At 35.4% G+C, this 21142-nt stretch overlaps 1 protein-coding gene across 1 annotated transcript; it reads right to left on the bottom strand.

Annotated features, from left to right (window-relative positions):
* Window positions 1–589: 589 nt before the first annotated feature.
* On the bottom strand, window positions 590–20795 carry LOC113394965 (transcription initiation factor TFIID subunit 1). Its single transcript, XM_026632465.2, has 35 exons — window positions 20401–20795; window positions 20266–20333; window positions 19528–19667; window positions 19106–19220; window positions 18814–18992; window positions 18284–18458; window positions 17677–17847; window positions 17410–17534; window positions 17016–17260; window positions 16477–16636; window positions 15806–16040; window positions 15269–15454; window positions 14889–15061; window positions 14431–14551; window positions 14166–14323; window positions 13372–13567; window positions 12535–12798; window positions 12204–12337; window positions 11327–11495; window positions 10734–10848; window positions 9761–9960; window positions 9457–9541; window positions 8775–8911; window positions 8275–8445; window positions 7725–7961; window positions 7285–7429; window positions 6987–7117; window positions 6483–6645; window positions 4560–4702; window positions 3904–4075; window positions 3648–3704; window positions 2783–2875; window positions 2064–2209; window positions 1107–1208; window positions 590–813 (listed from the first exon to the last, which is right to left on the bottom strand). The coding sequence occupies exons 1-35, from the start codon at window positions 20618–20620 to the stop codon at window positions 739–741; spliced, it is 5406 nt and encodes a 1801-aa protein (XP_026488250.2). The 5' UTR covers window positions 20621–20795; the 3' UTR covers window positions 590–738.
* Between the last annotated feature and the right edge of the window lie 347 nt (window positions 20796–21142).

Here is a 21142-nt window from a genome sequence, read left to right as displayed (position 1 = left end):
TGGTTATAGTGGAGCAGCGTGACGGAATAAGATCTAAATGTTCTTTAGCAGAGGAGGCATTTGCATAACGGTGAGACATTTATCAACTATATTACTGAAGTATGTTAATTATTTTAGCGGTAACGTAGTGTGACGTGGCGAGTGTCAAACGTAGCTGTCACTTACACCAAGATAATAAATTTGACTCGTTTGTTTTTAGTTCTCTTGTAGCGTGACACTGACTATAAAAATGATCTAAGAGAAATGCTTTCCAAAGGTTAACCTTGATGTCCCTTTTTATACAAGCGTTCTGTGATTAAGATCATATATAGAATAGCTAGACAATATGACTATACTATGATAATTTATCAACAAACAAGGTTTTGTATTTGTTTAATTTTTTTTCTGTTAGTCGATAACCGTAGATAGTTAGTCTTTATTATTTTTGAATTCCTTGAATTCCTTTTTATATAATGTCCAGCGAATTAATAGTCAGACCAGCGTGTTAATATCATATGTGCCAGTTATTACATTGTCTCACATATAAAAACAATACGTACGTATTAAAATATTGCTAATTATTTATTATTTTATTTAAATAAAACAAATATTGTAAATCAGTATATTTATTTATCCTTAAAGTTAATAAACACAATTTTATGACGTCATATTCACTTTAATCGATATATCTAATAACGCACAGAATTTATAAAAAAACATATTTTTTAATAATCTAAACTTAATAATGTAATAAAAATATTAGAACCAAAGGCCGTCTTCCGCTTCTTCTTCACTGTCAGTAACTTGTAAGTCATCTTGTATAGCAGGATCCGGCTGAAAATTACGACAGATTATAACGAATATTTTAATTAAAATTGATATATATTTGTAATGACGTTTGGGTTTCTTATTGTAATAAAGGTATCGTCAAGTTGAGCCACATTTTCCTATATTTCGAATCAATCTCATCTTATACTTTGTTAGTATGTAATTAGTTATGGTCTAACGACCAGCCATAAATGATCAGTAATTACGAAATGATTTTATAACATCTATAAACATTAATTTTATACGTGTTTTTCGTGTTTGCTTAAATATTCAAGATTTATTTATACTTTATAACAAACCTGCCAATTCTCGAGTGGTTCTTCTTTGAACTGTGGATGCTCTCCTGGTACATTGTCCAACATCGGGACATCCATGTTCATGTCTGGTTCGATCGGCTCCTCCTGTAAAGGATTTGTTTTTAAATTGCATTCAATCGGCGTATAAAGATTATATATTACTTGTTGTCGCCCGCGCCCGCGGTTTATTTCGTGGTTTTGGGGTTAGTCGTCAGTTGTTAGGAATACAAAAGGTATTCAAGTTAAAAAACGCTTTAGCTGTGAAATAGCAACAAACAGACGGACATAGAGCCGAGATGGCCCAGTGGTTAGAACGCGTACATCTTAACCGATGATTGCGGGTTCAAAACTAGGCAAGCACCACAAAATTTTCATATGCTTAATTTGCGTTTATAATTCATCTCGTGCTCGGCGGTGAAGGAAAACATCATGAGAAAAACTGCATGCGTCTAATTTCAACGAAATTCTGTCGCATGTGAATCCACCAACCGCCATTGGAGCAGCGTGGTGGAATATGCTCCTAACCTTATCCTCAAAGGGAGAGGAGGCCTTAGCCCAGCAGTGTAAAATTTACAGGTTACTTTTACCTATATTATTATTATTTAAATATATTATATTAGACAGACGGACATAGTTACTTTCGAATTTTAATTTTAGTATATATACATTTATATGATCAGTAGAGCTATTTTATTTTATTTTTAATATATTATATGTAGTCTTAGATTTATGTTGCTCTATTCAGAAAGAAACAACATTCACAGCTATTTTTAAAATGTAAAAACTTTTAAGTATTTTTTTTAAATAAAACCACAGCAAACTTTATCACTATTAAAATTAAAATATTTTCATTATAAAATTGACTTTATATTATTATATTAATAATAAATGATACAAATACAATTTCGTAACACACATCCATATACATACGTATCAATATATAGCTATTAATTTGCCTACCTTTACGACAGCAGGATAAATATAGTCTCTGCTATGTTGATCCAAATCGACGAGGTCGTCTGACATCTGTGGAGGCTCGTCAGGCACTTCCCGTTTGATGAGAAACTCGGACGTGTCGAAGCTTGGCTCGCTCGGTACATCTTCATCTGAAAACAACATCATGTTACAAGATATACATAAATGGTTAATTATATCAAAACACAAGACACATTGCCTATGACTTAACAATGTAGTCGAACCACTTTTTTATGTCGTTTAGGTAGGTAGTCTGACAAATGGACCATCTGATGGTCATTATTGACATATTGACATTGGTGCTGTAAAGTATAATAATAATGCTTCATATCACCAATCGACCACCAACCTTGGGAACCAGTAAAAACCAAGTAAAAGAAGATTTACTTGATGGTATTATATATATTTATGTGTATGTCGCTTAAATTTATGAGTAACAATACCGTAAATTTAATTATAGTATATATTTTTAAAATAAATAGATTAATTCAAGTTATCCGTCTATTCCACCACGCTCTTTGGTAGATACATGTCGCAATTTTTTTTGTGACAATTGTAAGTTTCCTCACGATGTTATTTGTACCGAGCGCTCTTATTAGACTACTAATATTCTTAATCTAATTAAAGTTCGTAAACGCAACTTGTATTTAAAAACCGAACACGGCACGAAAATATTTTAAAATTCATCTGAAATATAAGGTCACCTGGTCGCACGGATAGTTGTACCATCGCTTCAGCTGCAAATTTCTGTTCCACCTCCTCGAGACCTGAACTGCCGCTGTCAGAATACTGTAGATCTGTAAATATAAGGTTTTTGCTAGAAAACATCTACACGGGCGTGCGTATCGAGACACGCAGACATGGGTTCTAAGTGCAAATAGCACCCCATGTTCATTACTATAACATCAGAGTTAAAAATGTTAAAAAGTTACAAGTTATATAGTTGTGCCTTGCCTCGCTTTCGGTTGACATCTAATCCAATAGTTTCAACTCAAGGTTTTTTTTTTATTTATAAATTACTCAAAATCAGCGAAGATATCCAGTGATATACGCACAAAATAAACGGTAGTTTAATTCTACCCTAAGTTTTCGTCTTGTGCGAACCGCGCACGTAGAATCCGCGCGTAATTCCCAGCCGGCCAGTATAATGTAAGTGCCCACAAGCAATTACATTATACTGGCCGATCCGAGGGTACAATACACTTTCATGTCGCACACATATTCCAGTCTCGGAGGTATATATATTTTTTTTAAATTACATTCGGTTCTCTTTTAAGGTGTAATTTATTCATTTACGGTTTCAAATCGACGAATATATCGAGGAAGGTCCACACAAAAAAAGGTTTTTTTAAGTATAACTAATAAAAACAATTAATAAATAGACAATAGTAAATAAATCCATAACCAAAAAAGATTGTTATAAATTTCAAAAAATGCTAAAATCAATTTGATATACATATTGACATTAACATATATTCACAATACGTCAAATAATAATAATATAGAGAACATTATGTGCTATAAATCCACTTGAGTCAGTTCAGTTAAATTACAATGAACAAGTCTTACCATCGACGAGACTGTTTTGATCCTTCTTCGGTCGACCGCGTTTCCTTGGTGTTGCATCTGAGGAAAAAGCAAATAATTGTAAAATAATAATGAATAAGTGAAAAAATATTTATTATCCACTTAATTTTAGCGCCAAACAGGGCAGCGCCATCTATCAAACGTCACTGTAGGCTATGTTTAACTTTTATGCGGTTCAACAATTGTAATGGGTCACCAAAAACGTGTCTTCCATAAAGCCCCATAGTGTGGTTCTCACCGTCAGTGGAGGTAGAGGCGAGCGCCTTCTGCTTGCGCGGCCGGCCCCGCCCGCGCTTCTCGTCCTGCTGCGGCTGCAGCTCGTCGTCCAGGTCGGAGTTCTCCGCGTCTTCCAGCATCTTCTGCTGCACGCGGACGATGTTCGCCTCCAGCTGACTCACGTGCTCGTCGAACTAGTTACGGGCAGGTGTTATCAATTCGAATTAAAGCATAAGAGATGATTATATTATTTTTTCCTGTATTTTTTTCTCGATAGCGGCTTATTGAAAAAGGTAATGGTAAAATGTTTGGAAAAGTAGCAAGGTTTCTATGAAAACGTTTATCTAATCTTGCTATTGTTTAAAATTTTTACCAGGCTCGGTAAGCACGTAGAGCTGTTGGTCTAACGCCTTATGTTGGCCATCTTACGTGTTATGAGAGTGAGCATAATTTAGCACTATAATATCTCCAAAACCGATCTGGAGGACATCATTACTACGAAAAATTACTTGTATTTCAATAATTAGAACGACTTATTAATTATACGTAAGATGTTTTTCAAAAAATATCAAACATGTAATGAATGTACAAAATGTTATCAAAATCCGTTCCGTATCCGTTTAACTAAGATTAACTTAATCTATCTATTCTATTCTATTACATATAATAATAGCTTACCTGTTCTAAAGCCTCCTGGGTCACTTTAAGCACGGCTTCAGCTTGTCGTGTAAACTGCGAATTGATGCCGTTGTATGCGCGACAATTATCCACCAATAACTGTATGTCTCGTAAAAATTCTTCTCGACTGTGATATTTGTGTGCTATATAAAGTTAGAAGAAATGTTTAAATTGAAATTATATGTTTTCGTATTTAATAAACTATTAATATTTATTTATTTAATAATAAAATAAAAACAAATTATTATATATTTTGGGAAGTAGTCATACTAATTCGAAAACAATGCAAAGCTTGCTTTTCATGCGGTTACTTCAAAGCTTAGGTGAACGTCTTTTCAATATTAAGAAATACCATAAATATTTGATACCGTTATGCGGACACGCTAAGTCAAACGAAGATATAGCACCGAATAATGGAAAAGAGGTTTCCACTAATAAAAAAGTTATTTCCAATTTTCTACCAAGAAATCTATACTAATAAGGGGTTTTCCAATAGGGACGCTTGAACTTTGACAGCTGATTGCGGCCATGTTGTTTGAGTGACAGCTGTCAAATGCAGTGTGTTATATTCATTCTGTCCTCCCAAACCACCATGGCAGGTTACAGTGTCGAGCAGCACGTGCAAATCATAAAATTGTTTTATGAAATTGGGTCTTCAGTTCGAGCAACGTTCCGCGCACTTCGCCCATTTTACGGTCGCGATGATCGTCCTGCCGAGTCGACTATCCGTCGATTAGTGGACAAATTCGAGTCAACCGGGTCAGTTAACAATCAGCCGGTTCCCGTGCGTCAACGTAACGCGAGATCTGCCGAGAATATCGCCGCTGTGCGCGACAGTGTCCTCGAAAACCCGCGGCAGTCAATTCCGCGTCGCGCACAGGAACTCGGCCTTTCCCAGACGACAACTTGGCGAATTTTGCGTTGTGACTTGAGCCTGCACCCGTACGAGATCCAGCTGACCCAAGAGCTCAAGGTTAATGACCATAGACAGCGCCGTGTGTTCGCTGACTGGGCATTAGAGCAGTTGGAAGTTGACGCCGATTTTGGCAAAAAAAATCATCTTCAGCGACGAGGCGCATTTTTGGATGAATGGCTATGTCAACAAGCAAAATTGCCGTATTTGGGACGAGACCAATCCACACGAGGTTCACCAAGTGGCAATGCACCCGCAGAAAGTGACTGTTTGGTGCGGATTTTGGGCCGGAGGCGTGATTGGTCCGCATTTTTTCGAAAACGATAATGGTGTGGCCGTCACCGTCAATGGTGAGCGATACCGGTCGATGATAACCAACTTCTTTTGGCCTGAAATCGAGAATATGGATCTGGACAACATGTGGTTTCAACAGGACGGCGCTACGTGCCACACAGCACACGCTACGATGGAAGTTCTGCACGAGCAATTTCTGGACATGGTCATCTCGCGCGGAGGCGACGTGAACTGGCCACCGAGATCGTGCGATTTGACCCCGCTGGACTTTTTCTTGTGGGGTTTTCTTAAGTCGCAGGTCTATGCCAACAAGCCGCTAACCACCGATGCCCTCAAAGTCAACATACGCCACGCCATCGATCAAATACAGCCCGATTTGTGCGCCAGAGTCATCGAAAATTGGACCTTTCGTGTGCGCGCCACCAACCGAAGCCGTGGCGGTCATTTGAATGATGTCATATTCCATACATAATGGGGTCGATAGACCTTCCAAATAAACAAAAAATTTCGCAAATATCTCTCCTACATGTATTTTTTTTTTTGCATTTCAAAGATCAAGCGCCCTTAATGGAAAACCCTTTATTATAAAGCGATAAAATTTTTCTTCGTTTGTATGACAGAATTCCAAAAAAAAATTCACTGATAGAAAGTCACTGCAGCCGGGACGGGTCGCTAAGAAATATAAAATAATTATATTATCTGTTATAAAGAAATACCTTGAATTTTTTTGCCAATGGTCTCCATGTCAATTGGTTTCTTGATAACGTTGTAATAGTCCTTAACTTGTTTCTTGTTGACGGGTTTTAAGAACGGCCACGCCTCCGGCATTACTTTCAGTTTCGTTGTCAAAAGATTTTCAAAGATAAATGACAGCGCAACCTGTTAAAAATAATATAAACTACCTTAAAACTTGGTCCTTCGATATTAAATAAGTGTCATACTAAAATATACAAACAATTTATCTTATTCAATAAAAATCCGGCCAAAAAAAGGCTACATCGTTTTTAATAAAATCGTTTTATAAGAAAATCGTATATTCTGCATCAAAAAACAAATGTAAATTATAAGTATATAAAGTGTTGTTAATGTATACATACATAATATATAACTGAGATATACAAGAGAAAAATAAATACGAACTCTTAAAAAAATAACGAACTCTACGGTCAGCATAACTAGATAGTTGGTAGTAAAAAAACTTCAGTTAAATAAAACCTTACCTGATCATTGTCATCGAGTAAAGGATTGATTTGCTTCTCCAATTTCATGAACTGCTCTTCTTTTTCAGCTAGCTTCTCAAAACATCTTTGCATCATACGCTGCGCGGCGACCGTCAGACTACTTGTTGGACCTTAAGTAAAATTATTATTATTTTATATCAACTCATTTTGTCAGCCTCCACTAACACCGCGACAATTATCTTATCTATATAAGTCTTACGCATTATAATCAGATATATAATTAAAACTGTGCAAGAAAAAAAATTATATATTTTTGTTCAACAATAAGTAAACTTACCGTTATATAGATTCGAATTTTCTACAATTTGATTGACGTCAGCGAGGAATTCCTCACGACTCTGGTAGTGCTTCTGCCTCAAATTATCCCTGATCGTCTGTAGATCCATTGGTCGAGATATAATTCTATAATAATCGGCTACTAGCTGCAAGAAAAAACGTGAATTGACATTTTGCCCAAAAAATAACAAAGTTTTGTCCACATTTTATAAATCAGTTAATAATATGAGTGTGACGCAGAGATGAGAAGGTATTTCCTTAAAAATCCTTAAAATAGCAAATAAGTTTAAAGCATCCAAGACGGCAAAATTTTTAAAACATCCATTTTCCAATTAAGACAGCCACATTAAGCAAAAAATATTTCTTTAGATTTTAAAATCTTCTGTAGAATAAATACGCTACCAAAATGTCAGGATTACGATTACATTATAAAGAACTTACTTTAGGGTTAACAGGGAACAGAAAAGGTTGAACATCCGGCAGATGTCGCATGTGATTCAGCACATCCTCCAGCAGCGATGACAGCGTCACTAGCGGGTCCGTCCGTCGTCTCTCCGCTGGTCGCTTGACCAGGTAATCGCAGGACTCGCTAGCGGTACCACGTCGTCTATTACGGCCCGCTGCACGGAACTCTCCACGACGACTGCCACTCCGACGCTTGAAATCTTCTGCTGATTGCTATACATTAACGTGTTTTAAAGACATGGCAGATAATTGACACATAAGGAAATAAAATTAAAAAGGCATTATAAAAACTAAGTTGTATTTTAGGTACATTATTTATTAAATTTTAAGCTAATAGTAGACACTCCTATTATTAGTTAGCAATAATAAGTACATATTCAGTTTTAAAATGGATGTAAGGCATATACCTTAACCTGTTATGTTATATATCTAAATAAATAAATAAATAAATGATGTGAAACCAAGGTCGGTCCTTAGAAGCCGGATATCATAGATGCACTTAGAGAATGAATAAAGCCGTAATCACCTTGATGAGCTTGGAGGGCAGTGTGAGCTTGGTGCCCTCCACGTAGCCGAGGTCGAGCTCCTCGGGCTCGGGCGGCGGCTCGTCGTGCTCGGGCGACAGCGCGCCGCCGCCCGTATACAGCGGACACGCCTTGTTGGTGCGCATGTGGCCCACCTGCCCGCACGCGCCGCACTGCGCGGGACGTCCGGTATTGATTAGTACACTGTCTGCATACTTCTTTCAAGTACAAACTGAAGACGCTAATTTTTATATAACAGGGAATACTTGAAACTGAATTATTTGAATATAGATTTATTTTTAATGAAGTGAAATTATGAAATCGAAGAATGTCGTAATAACTATGAATATAAAGAAAACTTGCGAGTCTTGGAACCCGATGCATTACAAAATGTATGTATAATTTAACATTATTTTATTAAGCGATAAACACAAACGCTTTTTATGTAAGGTGTTTTTTTTTTTTTTCTTCTATGTAATCTATACTTGGGATGTATTAGTACCTTCAACTTCAAGTCTGGTTTCAACTTCGCGCGTCGGCGAGACGGCGTATGTAGATCAGGTTCTTGTTTTATTTGACCCAAGGGAATTAATCCAGGCGAGGTAGGAACTATATCCGACATTGTCGACACAGTAATATCTAAAAAAAAAAAGTTCTACTAAGTAATATTTCATGTACAGCCTGTCAATTTTCCCCAACTGGGCTAAGACCCTCTCTACACATTTTGGAACATATTACACCAAGCTGCTACAATGCGGGTTGGTGGATTCACATGTGGCAGAATTTTACTGAAAGTTAACTCACTGAACTAAAGTTTACTCACGATGTTTTCCTTCGCCGTCGAGAACAAGATAAATTATAAACACAAATTAAGCACATGAAAATTCAGTGGTGCTTGCAAACATCGATTAAGATGTACGCGGTCTAACAAATGGGAAGTAAAAGTAATATTTCTATAGAGTAGAAAAAGCGATTTTCAAAGAAATTTTACGTAGTAATCTTCCTAGCTAGCCCCCTTTCGAGAAAGACCGCCATGAACCAAATCATGTCGAGAACATTATCAGTTGCGAAAAAAATTTTTTGACACAAATTATTGATTGTGTAATAATAATAGTTAAGTATATCTCTGACATATTTAGTGGTACCATAATCGCACTAAAAATAAAAAAAAACAATAATCTTACTCCCCGGAATGGGCGTAGCCGGTACGGATACATTTCCTGCTAATCTTTCTCTTTCTTGATTTCTCTTGATACGCCTCAATTGTTCCTACAAATAATATAAGATTTAATGACGACAATATCTAAGGCTTAATAAAACTTTACCAAACGAAAATGTTTCCCATCTAAATAATTACAATTCAAAAACCATAGATGTCCATTTCGTACAGGAATACGTTAAAAGCATTTTCCAACAAAATTATGAGGTCAATAGGTATTTTTCATAATTTTTCATTCGATATTAATAATTTATTAGCTAAGTTATTACCTGAATCCTTCTCTTTTCCCTCTTCATCTCCTCTTTTTGCGTCTCATCCATTGTAGCAAATTGTCGTATGAAAGCGTCATCCTTGGTGGATCGTATCTTGGTATAAGCCTCTATGACCGCGGCTTTCCGTACTAACTCAACGCGAGTGTATCGCTGGCCGGACGCGTTACGGAACGTACGGACTATGCGAAGAACTCGACCTAAAGAAAATTAAATAAATAAAGTTAATGAAAATTTACCAATTAAGTATATTAGGTTTACCCAATAAACTTCAACACAGTATTGCTGAGAATATAAGATTCTCCATGTACGACTGCATATTTGTTTGTACAAATTACATATTACAAGTAATTTAAATTTTATTTCATAAGAATCAACTGTTTACAAATAGATACAATTAATGAACGGATTCATAAAAATAATCAGTAAGGTTTTCGAAAAACAACTTCAAAATAAAATACGCAATTAAAAACATTTGATATTTGTTTATAATCGCGGAAGCTTACAAAAATTAACAGTCTTAGGTTTTTCAATCACAAGAACTCGTAATTTAAGCTTGAATATAGACATGTTTTATTGATCACTAATTTTCGCCCGGGGCTACGCTCAATGTATAGAGATTAGTTATCAGGAATTTATCACACAACATCTTTATTAATAATAGTCTATGTGTTATTCTGATGTATCTGCTGTAATGTTTTATTAAATTCAGTACTTTTTGCGTGAATAACTGCCATACATACATAATTTGCCTTTATAATATTAGTAAGGAAGGATGCAAACATCACATTTTGTATGACATTCTATTGAGTTCGCTGACGGCACAGGATATTTAGCCTGAACTGAACTCTGAACTAAGGTGTTATCTGGGTTGGTTGTTGTACGCATTGTACATACGTTCATACGATTATTATACGGAGGGGTAACGCGCAGTATCTCAGCGAAATTCCATAGTGAACAAGACCTTATGTACCTTGATTTGAAGCGTTTTGTTGATCATTTTGATTGATTTGAGGCTTCTTTTCTGATTGTCCAAGAATCATTTTTCTTAACTCAGCTCTCTCAGCTTCTTCTCTTTCCATTGTTAACTACAATATAAAATAGACAGTTTAATCTAAGTATGATTTTTTTTTAATTTATTTCATTAAGGCGAACAAATGTGCCTGATAATGATTAGTCAGATGATAAGTGTTAACAACCGGCTTTTAGTATTAACCGGCAAAAATTATAAAGTCCACCATTTACACAGGCATACCATCAATCATAAGTTTTAAGATAACATCTATCCCTTTTGAATACGAGTGTATATATTATTTTAATATAATAAAGGAACAATCCAATAAATCATTGATAAAATCTCAATGTTAACTAAATAAGGAATGATGATAAAGTCATTGGGTCGATCGAAATAAATCAAACTCCCGTTACTAGCTTTAAAGTAAATTACCAATGGGAATCATTGGTTTTCTTTAGTAAAAATTACAGCTGGCAGTTTTAATAAATATAGCACCCATAACCAAGCTGACTGTTCAAAACATTTTTTTTATGTCTTGGTATAGTTTTTACCTGTTCCGTAGTTTTCTTATTAGCTAACATATTTTCAAGATTTTTGCCCATCTCTTCCAAGTCTGATTCCTCGCTCACTGAACTTTCGGCTTCATCTGTACTTAACACTTCTGTGCTTTGCAGTACACGATTCTGTAGCTCGAATATACGCTGGCATTCTTCTTTGTATCTACGAAATACCTATTATTATTGTTTATTCCTTAAAATGGTCAGTTACTTTACGTATTATCTATACTAATAATATAAAAGTGAAAGTAACACTGCCCATCTGTTTGTCTGTTGCTTTTTCACAGCCGACCCACTAAAACCGAATACGGTGAAATTTGGTTCAAGTTTGAACTCCACGTTACATTACATACATTAGCAGCCTGTAAATTTCCCACTGCTGGGCTAAGGCCTCCTCTCCCTTTGAGGAGAAGGTTTGGAGCATATTCCACCACGCTGCTCCAATGCGGTTTGGTGGAATACACATGTGGCATAATTTCGTTGAAATTAGACACATGCAGGTTTCCTCACGATGTTTACCTTCACCGCCGAGCACGAGATGAATTATAAACACAAATTAAGCACATGAAAATTCAGTGGTACTTTCCTGGGTTTGAGCCCGAAATCATCACATTTTTATGAATAACTCTTGACGACTGACCGCAAAAACGCGAGCGAAGCCACGGGCGACTAATAGTAATTAAACTAAAACTAAACATATATTTTGCTTTCTGTTTTAAAAATTAAACAGAAAGCAAAATATATGCTAATCGACTAATCAAGCTTAACGCGTCTTTGATGATATCGACTCGTAACATCTTATGTTAAGGATGAATAAACCATAAAATAAACTCATTATTGTAACATTAAATATTGTATTAAAAAATGAAACCTTTCTTGGTGCTCAGCTATGGAAAATCTATTTCCTCTTGAGAATTTCGTCATACCCTCTTCGCCAGCCTTTGCTTTTTCCGTTGACAAAGTTCTTACTACATCGATAACTTCCCATCGAGACAGTTTTTTAATCTGTGAAAGAAAAATATTTTTAATCTACGTCGATCACCGATTCGCTAATATACAGTCGTTGTAATTACTAAATTGGTGGTAGCTCTAAATTAAATATAATTCTGTATAACTCTGAATTAAAATGTTTTTGTAAAAGCCTACTTGAATAAAGTTTATTATTATTTTGTATTTCTTAAGGTGGCTTTTTATAATATTACCTCCTCCTCGGGCACACCGAACTTCCTTAACAATGCCTTAGCGTTGTTCAAGCTCAGTCGTCTCAAGTCCGCATCAGTACCGGTGACAGTTCTCTTCGGTTGCTGCTCCTCGTTCGGTTGCTGTGTCGGTTTGTTGGGAACGCGGACGTACGAGAATCCCTCGCCGCAGCCCGTGGGGTCGGCGGGGCCAGTCAGCTGCAAGAGGCACTTGCCTCGCATCGCTTGGATGTACGCGCGTGTCGTGTTCCATGGAGCCACTTTTACCTTTAATGATATTTCAAGATCACTTTATATTTTACACCGACATTTAGTTTCAGAAACGCATAATTAATTATAAATTAATCATCTGAATAAAATCATCGGTAGATGGCTGGAAATTACTAATCAGTGCTACAGTAGTGTGTTTTGATTTTCCAGTGTTAGACACACTGTGGAAACTAGACTAACGAAAAATTCTAATTAATTATTAAAATTACTAGTGCGCTCATTTCTTTAATTCTATTATTAGTGAAATAATACCGAATCACTGACAAGACACCGAAAATCATACCATAAAATCCACATACATAAGAATTGACGAGAAAAATATAGTACAGGTCTTTAAAACGTCAAATAAACAAAAGTCAAAGCTTTTGCTGTCCTCTTCTAACACACATTATACACTATATGCGTTTTTCTCGCTCATAAAAAATTACAGTGAAGTCGGCAACTAAAATCGACAGATAAGTATTAGCTTTTTACCTGACCATTGAAAATGCATCAATTTCATTTCTCCTTTAAACAGTCAGATTGGTTAATTCGCTAGTTGGGTATTCGTTCGGTTATTTAATATAATACCTCGTCATCCATCTTCAACTGCATTTCCTCGTCGTCGTCCTCCTGCGGCGTAAATATGAATTTCTCTCCGTAGCCCGCATCTTTAAGCCTCTGTTCCGCAGCCGCCATACTGAAGTACGCACAACACTGCTCCGGCGATACCATCGCACGAATCTCCTCTTCAGACGGCAATCGGAAATCAGGTTTTATTACCCACCTGACAATATGAAATACATTATTACAAAAAATTACGTACAGCTTATATTAAATATGTACATATATGTATTCATCATCTTAACAATATTATAAATACAAAAGTTTGAAAGGATGTTTGTAACACAATCACGACAGCACGGCTGAACGGATCTGAATGAAATTTGGCAAAGAGATTATAGTCTAGATTAGCACTTAGAATACTTTTATCATGAAAAAGGTACCCCTCTCACCCTTCGTTCAGTTGTCCGTGTGGGTACTATAAATACAGTTCAAGTTTGGTGTTTGAGTAATTAGTTAGTTTAATTACAAACACAAAGCACAACTTAGATCCTTATAGTACCAGTGGCTATGGGCGAAGGACCATATATTTGTTTTATTAAAATACACGTGACAATTTGAGTATGAAATACTAATAAAAGAAAATTACTAATTCATATCATAAAAAAAATACTATTCTAAAATTTTTTTTTTTATAATAATAAAAACAAAGATTCGTCGTTTTCGTTTTTATAATCAAATCGTAAACGACTATATAAATATATTACAATAAACTTATACAAATACATGTACAATATATCAACTGGCAACACAATACACACCAATTAGAATCACATCCTGTTCGTTTGAAATCTGCACATAGCTTCAAACGTTTCCGAATTGAACTCTCCGAGTGTGAAGGAAAAGCTCTTTTGATATCGTCCATTTTTATACGACGTGGATTGTCAGGTGACTTCCAGAAGAGCCTGTATATGAAAACCTTAAAAAAAACATAGTCATATAATATTTTTAACATAATTTACTATGTTTTTATATTATCTAGAGCCTTAACTAATAATCTTTACAAAAATGTTTTAATTTTATTACCTGTAGGAAATCTCGAACAAAATTATTAGCTCTTTTAGAATTCGGTCCTGGTACTTCATACAAAGGACACTCTTGACCGGCCACGAATAAAGCGTCTACTTCACGTATGTAATACGCCTGTCTGTAATGGAATACAAGTACTTATACATTGATAAAATTGAATCGATGAAATTTGTAGCAAACAATTATTATTTTTTGTAAACTATTTGATACTTTGAACAACTTTGACCCTGTATGGGCAATAAATCATATATATGTAACTCATTATGAATTTGTACAAAAATGGCGTTTGAATGGTAGCGAAGTTGTTTTCGAAGATTTGAAGCCAAATTAAAGTGAATATAAAATAATTTAAGTAAAATAGTGATGTATTTAAATAAATGTAAATCAAATAGCTTGAAATATGTATATGTAAGGGTTGTTTATGTTGACTCCTGCTGCCATCAAATACGGCTTACTTGGTGCGGATGACGAGGAAGTCAGAGACGTGCACGGTGTGCTCGTAGATGGGCGCGCGGTACATGTTGTTCTCCACGACGGACTGCGTGGCGCCGGGCGGCAGGATGCCCAGGAAGGGCGACGTGTGCGCGTACGCGATCTCGCCGTACTTCAGCGGCTTCGGACCGCTGTCCTGGAATTGTTTAATGCATTTGTATCGTTGTGCTTTTTCGACCGTGAGTGAGCCTGTGCAAATTACAAATTCTCTTGACCGATTTAGACCAAAGTAAATGGTCGTCTTGCATGAACACAGAGAAATAATTCCACCACGATTTCTTTACGATGTTTTCCTTGGTCGCCGAGCACGAGATGAATTATAAAAAGAAGACCTTACACATACCTTTGTGGCCGTTCTTTTATAGTAGTTCTTGATCTTAGTACACATCCCGACTTGGCTAATGAGTGGCGGATGTTCTTCGCAGAACTCTACCAAAATGAGTTCGCCATCTCTGCCACTCAAGTCCTCGGGTGTTCTCATGAAGAACACGTCACCTCCACCAGAAGCTAAACGTTCGGCTTCACGTTGCTGTAAAAAAATAGAACCTTTAATCTAATTAACGTAATTGAATACTAAATTTACTATAACTAGAAAAAATTACTTTTATTCTGTTTTCTAAGAAAAAGAGCTCGAAATTGTTTAAACATTTTATTTTTTATATATTAATTTAAAACTGGCTATGCCAAGAATGGTACTTCATTATTTCACACACAACTGTCCCAAAGTAGATAAGTCCAGTGAAAGAATCGCAACAATCAAATGTGTCGAGTAAATTCATACAAATATACGGAAATTTATTTTTTAATTAATCGATGAATACTTTAATAATTTCTGAAAAGATAAGGCCAATGCTCACTAGATTAAATATTAGTAACCAACCTTAGCCTTCTTCTTAATATGTTTGAGTAGCGGCTGCACGGGGTGCGCTCCGTGCGCCGCGATCGCGCCGTACGAGAGCTTGCGCAGAGCGGGCCGGTGGAAGGCGCGCAGGCGGGCGGGGCCCATGTGCGTCTGTATGAACGGAGCGCGGAGCTCCACCACCGGGGTACTGTGCTGGATGAGCTGACCTCCGCCCACTTTGAGGCGAGGGTTCTGGGATTTTGGTTGATAGTATCTGAAATAAGTTTTTATAATTAACGATTTGAACAATTTTATATAGTCAAACTTTGGGCTAATCGTCATCTTTGGGTAATGGGCCTGACAGCCCGTCACACACACGTCACGACACGACACGTCATAGTTGTTACGGGCCTTTCTTTTAGTATATTTTTTTTATATATATTTTTTATATCTATATTTTTATATATATTGCCTACGGCAACTAGTCTTTTTTATTTTGTTAATATTCTAGCCAGAAATGCCAGGATACTAGAACAAAATTGTTGTATTGTCATCAGTCATTACAACTTGGACCAATTTTCAAGTTCATCAGACGTCTTGAAGATGATAAAAATCACGTTCAAATTAACCATCATATAGTACAAGTCAAGGTAAGAAGGCGTGTTAAAAAAGTAATCATATCATATAATATTTTTAAGCATAGGACTTACACATCATTCGATATATTGAACGGATCTCGATCAGGCGACTTGGGCGGCGGTGGCGGAGCGTCCTCTTGCAGCACGTTAATAACACCTGCTTTACCGAGCAAAATCTTAGACTTCTTTACGTGCGGGTGCGGAATCTTGACTTTGGGAGCGGGTCCTCGTTCTGAAAAAAAAAAATAGAACATGTTGATCTTAATAGAAGATTGCGGTTTCCAATACTGTCAAGTTCAACTTAGTTTTAATTTTTCTAGAGTTGAGTGGTATAGCAAAACATTGGCAGAAAATTCTGCATGTGTTAGATGCAATTTAACCGTATTTCATTATAAGAGTATACCTATTTATTGTTTTTTTTTCTTTTTATGTTCGTTCTTCAAACTAAAAGTTGTATATAGACTATTAATACTACGTGACGTGTAGCTATATGTACTATATAGTTATATGTACTAATATAACTATACTACTATACTATACTAGCTAGTATATTTATACTAGCTACCCGTCCCGAGTATGACATAGATATGAATCTAATAAGCAACACTTACCTCTTGTTATCTTTGATGGGTCCACATCGTCTGGTACTCCAAGAATGATGTTCTCATCATTAGGATCCAATGTTAATATTTTTGGTTTAGGTATCTTCGTCATATTCTCTGCATCCCAAATGACTTCATCTTCCCATGTGCCATAGACAAGTTCTTCATTCTCAACTGGGAAGATACTGTACCACGTGTTGTCTTCACCATCAGCTGACGATGCTCCCGGATTGTTTGACGTGGACGATGATGATCTAGTAAATTTTACAAATCACATTTTAAAATCACTTTCAGAATAAATGTCTCTTAATAAAATACTCATAAGTATAATATTAGATAGTAATGGAAAATAATCCTAATTAGTTTCATAAAATATATATAGGTAGTGTATGTATGTACTGACATGGGTGGTTTCTGCAAGGGCGCGGGTGGCTGCGGGCGCGGGTGTGAGAACTGCTGAGCGGTGCGACTCACGGAGGTGGGCACCCAGCCCGCTGCGTTACTCTTGCTATTGAGGCGAGCTAATACCTGCAAATTTAAATGCACTCTATACCTTTTCAAAGACCCTGTTGAAAAATATATTCTTTCTATTATCTAATTCTTGTATGTTTTGGCTAAAGTGTGATGAATACTATATATAACAATAAAGCCAATAAGGATATAATTTTACCTTATGTTTTATTTCGCTGCCATCCCATATAACGTCATCTTCCCATTGCAATTGAGACACCATGAGGAAAGCGTCATCAGGAAAACCACTGTCGGGACTGTCCGCTTGTTCTTCTACTTCTGGATTTAAAACTTCTTCTGGTGGTTTTTCTTCTCGATCTGGAGATGGTGCCTATTATATGAAAAGAAAATCCTAAATTCAAATTGTGTATTATTAATATTATTTTTGTAAATGACCTTCGAATATAACTATATTTTAAAATCTCTACTTGCAGGAGGGTATGCTAGCGCGCGGGTGCATGGAGCAGGTGTCACGCCTGAGACCTGTCGCCGCGGTGCTCAGCAGATTTAATAAACACCCACACGTGTGTGAGTACTGATTATACGATTTCTGAATAGAGAAATGTGAGCGTGCATGTGTGCGTTTAGCGGACTAAAAGAGCATAATCTTATATGCTCATTTGAAACGAGACCCTCTCTTAACTCTATCAATATCCATAGCACATCATTACTAAAATTACTGTCAAAGATAGGATATATATTACAATTAACATTGTATATGATGTCGGTTTAAAAAACATAGAAATAAATGTTAGTAATAGTCCTACCTTGACTTTAAATCCGTAATCAAATCCTTCTCCCGTCTCAGGCACGTTGAGCATGTCATACCAGGCCTGAGCTGGACCAAAACGCCAGTGCGCCGGCGTAGGCCTTTGAGACTTGTCGCCTGATGACTGCGAATTATTTTCTGAATGTGATGCTTGAGGACATTCCTCCATAGGTCTAATTGAAAAAAAATATAAGGTTCATATAAACGAATATAGATTAAAAAGTTCTATTATAATTCTTTGAGAAATTAATTCAAGCAACTATTGTCGATTCGAATGGCAAGAGGGGTAAATTTAAATAAACAACTTTGACCTTCAATTGACATGACATAATATTTCGACAACTAAATAATCGGAGAAGTAGAGAAGTCCCTAGGGACTTTGGAAGTCAAAGCTAAGTACATACAAGTAGTTAAGTAGAATAATATAGTAGCACTATTAGAAAATGGCATAGAATATGTAAATCTGTGATTTGTTAATCTTTACTCCTCATGACATTGGAATATACTTTACTATGTTTTTTATCTTACTTAAGAAATTTCTCCTCATCATCACTTGCATATTGCACGTCTTGTAGCTCTGGCGGCGGCGCAGTGTCACTGCCCGTACTCCCACTTCGTTTACGTCGCCGACGTTTCTTCACACCTCGCCATATTTGTGGTAAGCTGGACAATTTCCCGGGGCCAAAGAGACGAGAAAACAAAAGTACCTACAATATTTATTACTATAATTTAACTATCTACATTTATCAATAAATCAAAAATATTTTTTAACAGCCTGAAAATTTATTTTATTTATAAATAATATAATCTGACAGGTTACCTTATCGGGTCGGAAATCCGGAAACAATTCAGTAACATCCACATTAGCATATTTAGATGGTAACATGGCAGCTAATGGGGTTTCCAATTTCTTAGGTCTGTCAGATTTTGCCTTACTGAAATATATAAGTAAATATTTAAATATGGAATGTGTTCATAAATGTTGATGATAAATAAAGTAAATATTCCATAAATATCTTATTTCTGGTTATGACATGAAATAGAAATACTTTGTTAGTATTAGTGGATGTCTATGTTATTACAATGTACATTTGTTGTATCAGAATTTCTTTAAAAAAATAACAATAGTGTTCTTAAAATGATTACCGAGTGTAAAACAAATTGAAAATAAAAAAATATTCATATGTGACTAAGACAAAATAATAACTATAAAAAAAGTAATTAAATATTGGTAGAACTAACGGGACTGTTGATGGTGGAGGCATAAGTTCTCCGTCCCCTTCCATATCACCATCATATCCTTCATCATTGTTGCGTTGCTCTGATTCATTCTCTCCATCATCAGCTTTCCACTTTTCTGTTGATGTCTCTTTGTCATCATTCTGCAAACAATTGTTATTAGTAACTTTAATGTCTGGACATTGTGTATAGACATCTTTACTAGAATTGTATGAAATTTTGTGCAGAATTAGTGTTAATCTATTTTGTTGTACTTGATATGAGCATTAATACATTAATAACTGTGCGAATAACAAACTCAGATGTCTATAAATTGCCATTACATAAAAAGTTTATTTTGTCATTATACTTGTAACCTAAAAATGTTTTTAATGTTTCAATCTTTAAGGTTCCATTACAATCAGAAAGAAGATGTTATAAAGTTCAATATTTGTTTTCTTTTATGTAATTAATATTGAGTTTTAAAAAAAGGTAGATATTTTTAACATATTTTCTTTAAGTATGAGATTAAAAAATTAAATGTTACTATGGCAAAACTGTACCCAACATCTCTGATAAAAAATTTATGAATATAATTTATTCACTTTTCATTTTAAATATTTAAGTAATAGCATCATAAATAATACAATGTATATTGCTACTGATTATAATGATCTAGGTAAAATAATTTATAAGGTTAATGAAAATAAAAGACAATGTACGGTAAAATAACTGTAATAAAACAATTGCTTAATTGTTTACCTTCTCTTCCTCAGCGGCATCGTCAATATCAAAAAAATCAACTGCTGAAGGACTTTTTTCTGTGTAGTCTGTGAATAAAATGAAATATTTAAAAAAAAAAATCACTTTAAAGAGGTCAATATGAAATGATTATACCTTTTTCTTCATCATCCTTTACTGGTTCCTCTTCATCCAATACTTCAGATAACATAGATCCAAGACCCAAACGGTGAAGAGATGACAACATGCGTTTAGAATCTCCATCAAGCAGTCCATCGTCTTCTAACTGCCCCCTTTCATCGATATTCCCAAACAAAAACCCAGTCAAATCCATGCCGGATCGGCTATGCTCATTTGGATCGTCGCTGTCACACATTTTGTTCCTCTAAAGAAGTACTCAATTAATAAAGATCAAAATAATTTTCTCTCTTTGATAAATACTTTATCTAAATAGTTAATAATTAACATTGAATAAACATTTTTTTCTGTATAGCGTCGTTTGTTATATTTTTCTGAATTGACGTTTGACAACTCATTGTACAAATGACACTAACATGACATTGACAGCTTACACTAAATTGTCATAATGCTTCTTATATACAGATAAGAAATAACATAGTATAGACTGAATACTACAAAACTAAAGTTATCATATTAAGACGTAGTAATTATTTATTCTTGTACTCATAAAAATAATAAACATAATCTATGATTTTGCTATTTTTTTTGAGTAGTTTAAATTATTTTGAACAAACACAAAACAAGTGTCAAAAAACACTAACAATTACTTTGAACAACACAAATTATTTGTTTTGTCGAGAAGGATAGTAAAAACATTTTAAAATTGTCTTATCATGTGGCAATACGATGTAGCGTTAAAACCTTTTTTTTGTTATAT

Source organism: Vanessa tameamea, chromosome 9 (assembly GCF_037043105.1).
Source record: "Vanessa tameamea isolate UH-Manoa-2023 chromosome 9, ilVanTame1 primary haplotype, whole genome shotgun sequence".
Lineage (NCBI taxonomy): Eukaryota > Metazoa > Arthropoda > Insecta > Lepidoptera > Nymphalidae > Vanessa > Vanessa tameamea.
Note: the sequence above shows the minus strand (reverse complement) of the source record. Positions and strands in the feature narration are given on the sequence as shown.